Source organism: Hibiscus syriacus, unplaced genomic scaffold (assembly GCF_006381635.1).
Source record: "Hibiscus syriacus cultivar Baekdansim isolate YM2019G1 unplaced genomic scaffold, ASM638163v2 tig00111402_pilon, whole genome shotgun sequence".
In the NCBI taxonomy this organism is placed as follows: domain Eukaryota; kingdom Viridiplantae; phylum Streptophyta; class Magnoliopsida; order Malvales; family Malvaceae; genus Hibiscus; species Hibiscus syriacus.
Window position 1 is genome coordinate 4,944,012 of NW_024063082.1, and position 11,184 is coordinate 4,955,195.

The following is an 11,184-nucleotide window of genomic DNA, read 5'->3' on the forward strand; positions in this document are numbered from 1 at the left end:
ATACATCCAACAATTGCATACTTACTTCTCATTCCTCATCTCTCTTTGTAACCTTCCATACTCATTTCCTTCAATACATCTTTGAAAATGGCTTCAACACAAGTTTCCCAACTTCCTGCTTCCGTCATTCCGTTGGACAATGAAAATCGGCCCAAGGCCGATTTTCACCCCGGCATTTGGGGTGATATGTTCATCCAATGTCCTAACACGGTAACCTATTAATTTTTTCTTTACAAACTTTTGTTATTGTTTTATTAGATTTTATTTCAGAGATGTAATAGATTTTTATATTTCGTACTTGAGCAGGATATTGATGCTACAACTGAATTACAATACGAAGAATTGAAAGAAGAGGTGAGGAAGATGATTGTGGAACCCATTAATGATTCAAACCAAAAGTTACCATTCATTGATGCAGTTCAAAGATTGGGTGTGAGCTATCATTTTGAGAAAGAGATTGAAGATGAACTGGAGAAAATTTACCATGCCGTCGACAGCAAGAAAGTTGACAATGATCTCTACATCACTGCTCTTCGGTTCCGTTTACTTAGAGAGCACGGCTTCCATGTTTCCTGCGGTAATTAAGCCCTTAAACTTTTATGATTTAAGATTATAGAACTCTACATTCATTAATGTTTGATGATGAGTTTGTGTGATTGAGCAGACGCATTCAACAAGTTGAAGGATGAGGAAGGGAATTTCAAGGCATCATTGAGGGGTGATGTGCGAGGATTGTTGGAGCTTTACGAAGCTTCGTATATGAGGATCCATGGGGAAGACATACTTGATGAAGCCATTTCTTTCACCACCGCTCACCTTACACTTGCATTACCAACTTTAGACCATCCTTTGTCGGAACAGGTCGACCATGCCTTAAAGCAGTCGATCCGAAGGGGGTTGCCGAGGGTGGAGGCTCGAAAATTCATTTCGATATACGAAGATATCAAATCCCATAACAAACAACTGCTTCAGTTTGCAAAGATTGATTTCAACATGTTGCAACTTCTGCATAGGAAAGAGCTAAGTGAGATCTGTAGGTAAGGGTTTCAACAATCACACCATTGTTGTTTACATTTTCTTTTCTTTCTCTTACGAACGAATTAAGCTCTATTTTTAATGATTGTTTTTAGGTGGTGGAAAGATTTAGACTTTACGAGAAAACTTCCATTTGCAAGAGACAGAGTGGTTGAAGGTTACTTTTGGATTATGGGAGTCTACTTCGAACCTCAGTACTCTCTTGGGAGAAAGTTTTTGACGAAAGTCATTGCCATGGCTTCTATTGTTGATGATACATACGATTCATTTGCTACATATGATGAACTCATTCCCTATACAGATGCCATTGAAAGGTTAGATTTCTTGCACTATAAATTAACATTCATTTTGCCAAATTCGAATCCCAACTAAAGCCTTGGATTTGAAATTAACGATGAAATTGTGTGTTCCAGGTGGGATCTTAAATGCATGGATCAACTCCCAGATTACATGAAAATAAGTTTTGAGGCACTGCTAGATGTTTATGAAGAAATGCAACAACTATTGACGGATCAAGGGAGACAATACCGCGTCGAGTATGCCAGAAAAGCAGTATGTAGATGATCAGATTTGCATTAATCGTGACCATATAAAATCTGAAATGTTGAATACTAATTTACCGAATCTTGATTCCTCAGATGATACGCCTTGCTCAAGCTTACCTTCTAGAGGCCAAATGGACACACCAGAACTACAAACCAACGTTCGAGGAGTTTAGGGATAATGCATTGCCGACATCCGGCTATGCCATGCTTGCTATCACGGCGTTTGTCGGCATGGGAGATGTCATAACCCGCAAGACCTTCGAATGGGCCGCCAATGACCCTAAGATCATCAAAGCTTCCACCATCATTTGCAGGTTCATGGACGACATAGCTGAACACAAGGTATGCTTCATATTCCAAAAATCCAAAACAGTGACATTTGGGGTCTGCATCTGCTAAATCAATCGTAATGTTTCATATGTATGGGTGCAGTTCAAGCATAGGAGAGAAGATGATTGTTCAGCCATCGAGTGTTACATGGAACAATACGGAGTGACAGCGCAAGAAGCATACGATGAATTCAACAAACACATAGAGAGTTCATGGAAAGACGTCAACGAAGAGTTGTTGAAACCAACAGAAATGCCGACACCGGTCCTTTGCCGGAGCCTCAACCTTGCCAGGGTTATGGATGTGCTTTACAGAGAAGGCGATGGTTACACGCACGTCGGGAAAGCTGCTAAAGGCGGGATCACTTCTTTGCTTATCGACCCAATCGCGCTTTGAATATGGGAAAGTCGGCGTCTCTAATTTTCTAAGAAATAAAATTAATGAAATTTGTTCGTAATTGAAAGGAAAAGTATGAGTTCGTCACTTTTTTTTTCCTGATTTTTTCTTTTATATAAAAGAATGAAGAAGCCAATACTATTTGTACTTTGCTCTTTGTGTTGCAATAAAATTCTTTGTTAATTTTATACAATTTAGTTCATAAACATCAGTAAATAAAAAAATCAAATAAAAATAATTTGAAATAATTTATGGGCTCTTTAATAAATAGACCCATTTTATTAATAGCCTAACCACGTGCATTCTCCTGAATTTGTCTTCGGCTTTTCGCCTTATTCTTTGGACTGCTTGAATAAAGTACTTGACACAATTCCTTAATTTCCAAAGCTTATTGGAAGAACAGAATATATTCTATTAAATGAGACGCCAGAATCTGCAAGGCATTGAATCATTGATTCCGCAGCCAAATTTTTCTTAACCAATATTAGTAAACATAAACTTACATTTTAATTATATACAAAATTAACAATTATTCGATACATAAATTTAATTATGAAAATATTAAGACAGCTTTTAAACAACTAATCAATAAAAAAAGAAGAAAAAAATGATAGACAAGCAAGAGTATCAAGTTTAACCCTTCATCAAAAAGAGAAGAAGTTGATTTGCCTCAACTATGCCTGATGTTAACATACACCATTAACATGAAACTACGAGAAAATTATGAAAATTTATCGGAAAATGCCTCCTTTCGTATTATAAGATTGTTGTGCAACATCAGTCCACGTACAATATCTTTATCCATTACTATACCAAAGAACAAAGTGATCTGTATCCCTAACCTACTGTGAAAAAATGAACTGATTATTTCTGCATTACCTTTGTATGTATCTCGGTTTCAGCAGTGCCAAGCCGAAGCCGATATAAGGTTTCGATTCTTCCATCCCAACAACATAGCACCATCCTTCTCCACCAGTGTATAATGTATAGAGCAGCGCTTCAGAAGGCTACCTATCACTGAATTGACATAAGAGCTTAAAGGGTATTGTCGGAATCCAGCCATTGTTAGCCTAGATTTCCATTTCCCAAAGAGCTCGTGGCGTTCCACTCTCTCCTTTCCCTCACAAGCAATGATGTTCACGATATCCCGGGCCAGGCAGTGCTGCTCCACGTTGATTCTCTCTTTCTTGTCCCTTGGAAGTGTCTCGTCGATGGACTTGAACATTGCTAAACCTTGGGAGGAAAGGGGCTGTGTTTGTGTTTGATTCTTGCTCTACCAATGTGGTAACCTTGGGAGAAAGTGGCTTCACCAATCGGAGAAGCCCATCCCTAGGGTTGTTTACATCAACGCTCTCATCAGGAGTTTGATGCAGCTGCAGAGGGAAGTTGACAGCCAGTGCCTCCACGGACCTGACATTAAGCATGTCCCTTGTGATATCAGGGGCAAAAGCTGGCACTTCGTGAAACTCAAATGGTATATTGAACTATTCAGATAGTGCTGACAAACGCCTTCCAATCCACCACCACGATCATATTTTGAAGCAGGATCATCAATTCCTGTAATACGGACATGAGGAGCTCCACCCAATCTGGCTGCAAGTGCTTGCAAGAGGGTCACCCATTGAGTTCCCTGAGTAATCTGGAAATCAATAATGTGAATGCGATCTTCGGTTCTACGTGCTTCAGCGATGGCCCCATTGGCTGCCATGTACCCCAACTTCAAGTACGGGCAAATTTCATACGGGACATGCATATAGAAAAGCATCTACATAATTATATATTTAAAAAGGTCACTCAGGAATCCAACTATAAAATCGATCTATGATTTCTTGGTAGGTAGCTTGATCAACAACATTGAAACTCTGTCGAATCATATAAAATGGAAAACGAAGGAATTAACATATTCCCCATCACCAAATTTACATAAAGAGATAATCCCACGCTGTTTAGGGAAAACACCTAAGAAACAACTAAAATGACTATAGCTCCCCACCAAATGCCTGCCCATGCCTGCACAATACCCATGCCGTGCAGCTCCCCGTGCTGCTCCACCATTGTTTGTTTTTTCCTATTGTAAGGGTATATAACCCGAGAAAGCATTGTAAAAAGGGGGGGGGGGGAAATGTCAGAGGGGCGGGGATTGAAAAAAAACGATGTAAAAAGAATTTGTTTTCAGTAATCAAAAGCAGAACCGAAAATACTAAGGTATTTTAGCTTTGTTTTCATTTTCAGTTTATTTGTACCAATTGTTTGAACTGTTTTGATTTTTTGTTCGAGTTTCTGGATCTAATGTGCTATTTTCCCTTATTACTTTGTTTAGAAAATGTTCAGGTTTACAATAGGGTGAATATCGTTTCAGTCCCTCATAGTTAGCCGCATATTTATATTTTGGTCACTAATTCCATCTTTTATCTATTAGTTTCGATTTATGCTACATGTTTTGTTTTATTTTATTTCGGTCACTTATCATGTTGTTATGGTTCTGCTGGTTTTTATTATTTATATTTTGGTCACTATTTTAGTCATACTTTATTTGTTTTTTATTTCATTTTAGTCACATTCTGATACGCCATTTATTTGAATATAGCTAATGAACTTTACTTTATTTTATTGTAGCCACTTATGAAATTTATTTTCTTGTGATTTGGGCATGTAATGGTTATTTTATTTATTTTGGTCCTTGTTACTACCATGTATGTAATTTACTACACGTGTGATTCCTTTTGGCATTGGTATTTATATTTATTTTTTAATTAATTATTTATTGATTTATAAAATACTTATTTTTCTTCAAAAATATTTTAAATTCACTCGAATATTTCCAAGACTAACGATTTGTAAAAATGGGCATGGAAAATATCGTTTGATCGAAGTGGTGTAATCTGATACGACATTCGAACAAATGTGAACTTGAAATAAAATTGATTTTTATTTTGCTAATTAATTCTTTTATTTTAAGCTGAATAATGTGATGCATGTTACTAAATAACAATTTAATTTCACGCAAATGTCGATTTTCATTTTATATTCGATTCACTTTTTTAATATTAATGAGGAGGGAATATTCTTTAACTGATAAGAAATATTCGAGTTAGCTTTCCCGACGGTGGATTACTAATTTTGAGATTTCTTTTCGAGTTAAAGAATTTTCTCTAATTATTTAATTCGAAGCAAATTAATCAATGTTCGATAAATAGATCATATTTTAACTTTATATTCGATTTGTAATTTCCACCATTTACGACAATGCGTAAACGACACAGTACCAATTTTAGGCGTTGTGGGGGTGCTTACCCTTCCCCCCAAATTATCGACTCCCGAATCCATTTAAATGAATCTTTGGTAACGCATATCGAATTTTGTCTTAAAAATGATTTTTCTTAAAATTGTTTTAAAAGACGTTTTTAGGTATTCTACCTACCTAACCCAAATGTCGATGGCGGCTCCCTTTTTTATTTTATTTCAATCAATTCAAAATCATCATATTTTCCAAATTAAAATCGTAACCGTTTTTTAAAACTATAAATAAATGGTTTCACCTAAAAATGGTTATGTAAGAGCCTTTGGTCCGGTTTATAAAGCTCAGGTGTCAACGGGTGAGACAGTTGCTGTAAAGGTGCTTGCAAGTGACTCTAAGCAAGGAGAGAAAGAGATCCAGACGGAGGTAGGGATCTTTAATAGTTAATTCACTCTCGTTGGCATATTTCAAAGTCAAGATCTATCCATCCTGTATTAAAATTTGCATAAGCCTTTGTGCAATACCATTTCCCGGCATGCTTTCTTGTCTTAAGAAAGAAACACGACTTGGCATATGGGAGGAATCTTAGCACTAGCATCTATTTCTTCTATAAGCGAAAACCTGAAAGTAGAAGTAGAGAAGTGAAAGATAAATAGCTACAAGGTTTTTCTTTTTGCAGAATAAGGTAAACAAACCAGTGAATGCATGGAACATCATATTGAAATATGGGGAAAACTTGATTAGTCAATTAAAGTCCTGCACAATCCTTTATTGCCTGCATTTCTCTGTGTATATGCGCGTTTTGTTTCCCCTTTTTTTGTTCTTTTATTGGCCGTCGTAAACTTGTTTAATGTTTCAACTTTCACCCTCTTAATGCTTCAGGTTATGTTGTTGGGAAGGTTGCACCATAGAAACCTTGTAAATTTGGTTGGATATTGAGCGGAAAAGGGTAAGCATATTCTTGTCTATGTATATATGAGTAAAGGCAGCTTGGCTTCTACAGTAAGTTGTCTCGATTTTCTCTATAAGATCGGTATATTTTTATGAATGATCGAAACTGAAATATTGTATTATAGACTTGTATATCAGCTGATCTTCCTCATCTCTCTGTTAACATTTTTTTTTTCTTTTGTAAAGCAAAGCTTTTCTGGAATCATTGCCATTCAATATTTTCTCTCACTTGTATTTTCTGCTGTTCTGCCTCCTTTATCCACACAAAAGCGCATCTTTTCATCTCGAGTTCATCATGAACCATGAATATTTTTCATGATTAGGTTATGCAAATGAGTGATATGATCAAAACAAGTATGCATGTTTTTTGAAAATTCAAGCATATACACAATTCGAAACAGCATTTTCATCTTTGTGCAGGTGAAAAACATGAACCTCTGAGCTGGAATTTGAGGGTTTATATAGCTTTAGATGTGGCAAGGGGCTTGGAATATCTTCATGAGGGGGTAAAATTTCTTCTTGTTCGGACTATACATGGACCTGTCTGTGTTTGCAGGCATGTATTGCAGATTCATGTGTATGCATTTTATGCTTTTCAACATCAGTACACATTTATTGTTTTTTTTTTCTTTTCATATTTCCCTTTTCAGGTAGTTCCTCCTGTAATACACTGGGACATCAAATCATCCAATATTCTGCTGGACCATTCCATGAGAGCTAGGGTATGTTCTTCGTGATTGGTATATAATATATTGCACTGAATTCCGTCGAAAAATCTATTTGCTTATGCATTAGTAAACCTTTTGATGTTATCCTTATTGGAATGGAAGTTCATGCAGGTAGCAGATTTTGGACTTTCAAGAGAAGAGATGGTAGACAAACATGCAGCTAACATATGAGGAACTTTCGGATATCTCGATCCGGAGTATATATATTAACGCGAACCTTTACAAAGAAAAGTGATGTTTACAGCTTTGGGGTACTGCTCTTTGAACTCATAGCTGGCAGAAATCCTTTACAAGGTCTCATGGAAGTAAGATTCTCTCTTTTAACTTCATCTCCGATAACTTAAATCATTCATGTTCTGAATATGACAAGCAGGCAGCTATGAGTACCGAAGAGAAAGTCGGTTGGGAGGAAATCGCGGATTCAAGATAGGACGAGAAATTTGACGTGCATGAGCTTAATGAAGTAGCCACCCTTGCATATAAATGTGTCAACCGCGTTCCCAAAAAACGGCATTCGATGAGGGACATTGTGCAAGTGCTAATACGAATCCTTAAAACTAGACACATCAAGAAGCATCAGAAGTCTCTATCTGGTGCTGTCACAAACGAGGTTTCGGTTGACTTAGAGCAAGGAGAAACCAAGATTCTGATAACCGTGCACCGGAGAGACGAGTCCATGGACAGCGCGGCTGACTCCATTTGTTGATGTGTTAAAATTTTCTAATGGTTTGATCTTTGTTTTTGTGACATGTAGTCCGGATGTAAAGGAGCTAATTTGAGTTCTCTATTGAGTTTTGAGGGTGTTTAGGGTGAAAAAAACATTGTAATTTGGTGTAATATAGGCTTTTCTTTTTATGATTTCATTTCGTATATTAATACTTCAGAAGTGAAAATGAATTGAGAAGATAGATCATGTCTTTTTTGGAATGTTTTCTTTGTAGTTTTTTAATTTTCTATAATTTCCAAAACAGCAATAATTATAATAATTTAAACCAAACTTTTTTTTATAAATTGGAGATGAATATAATGTAGTATCTGTTCAAAGAATTACATCTCTGCATACGAAGTGCTTAAACATGAGAGCTCAAAGAATAACAATAAATCTTTTAATTATTGAGATTGTTTGATTGGTGTCACTCTCAAATTAGAATGTCAATAATCGTTTAATTATTTATCAGCAAATAATTTTAAGAATGAATAAACAAATTTAAAAATTTAAAATTAATTTGAAGATTAATGGGTCACAAATTTAAAAATTGTAGTTACTATAATTGAATTTTATTTTTATGTAATATATAATTATTTTTTAATTTTTATAATATAAAAGGTATTTTATATCTTAAATTATAAAAATAAAATTACTATGGTATAAGTTATTAATTGTTTTCATTTACTTGAAAATTTAATTATTTGAAAAATATTTATTATTTTTTAAAACTTTATCAAATAATATAAAATGAAATTATTTTATCAAAATATTAAAAATTAAACTTCAACATTAATGTGATAAAAATAAGAATAGAATCGAACATGTTTCACCTTTAAATAAATTTTTATTTTAAAATATCGGGTGAATTACACTAAATGTCTCTAAACTCTAACTTAACTTTTAAATTGATCCTCAAACTTTAAAATATTTTAATTAAACATTAAACTATTAGTATTATGTCAATTAGATTATTTTATCAATCTAATGACGATATTATGCATTAAATATCATGTTAGATTTGACACGGATCGTATTTGTAATACATTAAATGAATTTTAATCAAATATACAATTATGACATGGATAAATTGTATTTAATTTGTTAAAAAACAATCATTAAAATTTAGTAGAACAATTTTTTAATCATAAGAGAAATGGGTTAGATTTACATAGTCGTACAAGTATTGTGACCAAAAATATTCTTATTGATCAGTTCTTGAATTGCAGAATGAGGTTCTATAAATATCTTTATTGTTAATAGCAATTGATCGGAGTGTTCAGTTAAATCATCAACGAGACAGTTACTTTCATATGAAATCCATATGTATTATGTCATTCATCCTCTATTTTGAAGTATCCACCAAACAAACATATACACGTCTAAATTTTGGTCCACGCGTTTTAGATAAACATCACCACAGGTTCAAGCATGCTTTGACACCAACCCTAACAATTAAGTTAACAAAAGAATTTAATTGATATCATATGATAATTTAAGGATTTAATTAATTTATTTTCGAAATATAGGTACCAATTTTGAATTTGGACATTAGTTTAGGGTTTTCATATTAAAATTATCCGAAGAATTAATAATAATAAAAAGTTTCTCAAGGACATTTACTTCATTCCAATAAAATCCCAAGTCCAATTGAAAAAGAAAAATTTTCCCTCAAATTTTAACTAGCTAAAATCATCGAAAGCTAAAAAATGCCAAACCGATGTTCGGTTCAAATCGGACCCGTTCCTTTTTTCACCATCCAACGGTCTATCATTCCCGATTCGCGTCTTCTCTTCCCATTGGCTAGTTTTGGTTAGTACATTTACGCTCTCCACTATATATAAACCTAACCATACATTCGGTCACTTAGATCTTTCATTCTCCTTACTAGCATTTTGCTTTTCCATCTTGAAATTGAAATATATTTTTTGAGAAGTTAGTTGTTTTTGGTGCGGGTCTAAAATGGCTGGTCGAGGTAAGACTCTCGGATCAGGGGCGTCAAAGAAGGCGACATCAAGGAGTAGCAAGGCCGGCCTTCAGTTCCCGGTGGGTCGTATCGCTCGGTTCCTTAAGGCTGGGAAATATGCTGAACGTGTCGGAGCTGGAGCTCCGGTTTATCTCGCCGCTGTTCTTGAATACCTTGCGGCTGAGGTACAGTTATTTTCTTTTCAAATTTGGGTATCATTTGTTTTAAATATATATATATATATATATATATATATTGTTTATTTGGTTTTTAACCTAATCTGGATTTCCCTTTAATTTCTGAGAAAATATATATTTTAATTATTTTTTTTTGTTATGATAAGCTTTCATAAAATAGGGTTTTCATTTCCGGATCTGTTCTTTTTATCTTTAAATTTTGATATCTTTCCATTTCCTTGCCCTAATAAAATAGGGTTTATCTCCGTAAATAGTTTGCTACTATTTCTCAAATTTATTTATTTCTGTGGAATTATGTTTCTATTTTACCCCCTCCCTCCCAAAAATGGAAGAAATTATGGTTTGTTCATACATAAAACTACTCCATTATTTTTTATTGAATCCTGGTTTAAAATGTATGGTTATTTTAGGTTCTCGAGCTTGCTGGAAATGCAGCCAGGGACAACAAGAAAACCCGAATCGTGCCTCGCCATATACAGCTCGCTGTTAGGAACGATGAGGAGTTGAGCAAACTACTCGGAGACGTAACGATTGCCAATGGAGGTGTGATGCCCAACATACACAATCTCCTGCTCCCCAAGAAAGCTGGAAGCTCCTCCAAGGCAGCCGGCGGTGACGACGACTAAACCCAGATCGATTACTTTAGATTCTGAAACCTGTATCCTCTTTCGCCACGGTTTGATGTGATTCCTTAATGGAACAGTTATTGAATTTTAGCTTTGATTGTTGTCAATAGTTTCTTGAAGAGGAGGAAGAAGAAAGAGCTTTTGTGGAATTGTAGTTTGTTCAGTGTGTTTTAGATAGGGTTTTAGTGTAATGTGAATATAATCTAATCGTTTCCTACTTGCTTAGTTACAAGACTTTCTTCTTCATCTTGATGAATGATGATTTGTCTTTGGTTGAGATTTGCATTAATTGATGCTTGTTATGAGATATTAATGAAGGTTTTTGCTCAACAACATTGTATTTAATGCAATGGTTATGATAATTGTAGTACTACATTTGTTAATAAAATTAAAACCTTGTTTATTGTATTTTTAAGATATATTTGTATAATGACCCATTAAGTATTAAAAAATATATATTTGTATA

General features: G+C 34.6%; 2 protein-coding genes, 1 long non-coding RNA gene and 1 pseudogene across 3 annotated transcripts; 3 read left to right on the forward strand and 1 right to left on the reverse strand.

Moving 5' to 3' along the window:
* The first annotated feature begins 49 nt into the window (after positions 1–49).
* Positions 50–2,362, forward strand: LOC120161663 ((+)-delta-cadinene synthase isozyme A-like). The gene is made up of 7 exons (XM_039171880.1): positions 50–210; positions 307–577; positions 665–1,037; positions 1,131–1,349; positions 1,449–1,587; positions 1,674–1,922; positions 2,013–2,362. Exons 1-7 carry the CDS (start codon positions 88–90, stop codon positions 2,304–2,306), a joined length of 1,668 nt encoding a protein of 555 aa, XP_039027811.1. The 5' UTR covers positions 50–87; the 3' UTR covers positions 2,307–2,362.
* Positions 2,363–3,116: 754 nt separating this feature from the next.
* On the reverse strand, positions 3,117–4,361 carry LOC120161426 (annotated as a pseudogene).
* Positions 4,362–5,870: 1,509 nt separating this feature from the next.
* On the forward strand, positions 5,871–6,994 carry LOC120161628. The gene is made up of 3 exons (XR_005519492.1): positions 5,871–5,970; positions 6,427–6,546; positions 6,916–6,994. It is a non-coding gene; the product is annotated as an uncharacterized LOC120161628 (long non-coding RNA).
* Positions 6,995–9,806: 2,812 nt separating this feature from the next.
* Positions 9,807–10,852, forward strand: LOC120162401 (probable histone H2A.3). Its single transcript, XM_039172557.1, has 2 exons — positions 9,807–10,080; positions 10,503–10,852. The coding sequence occupies exons 1-2, from the start codon at positions 9,892–9,894 to the stop codon at positions 10,716–10,718; spliced, it is 405 nt and encodes a 134-aa protein (XP_039028488.1). The 5' UTR covers positions 9,807–9,891; the 3' UTR covers positions 10,719–10,852.
* Positions 10,853–11,184: the final 332 nt, after the last annotated feature.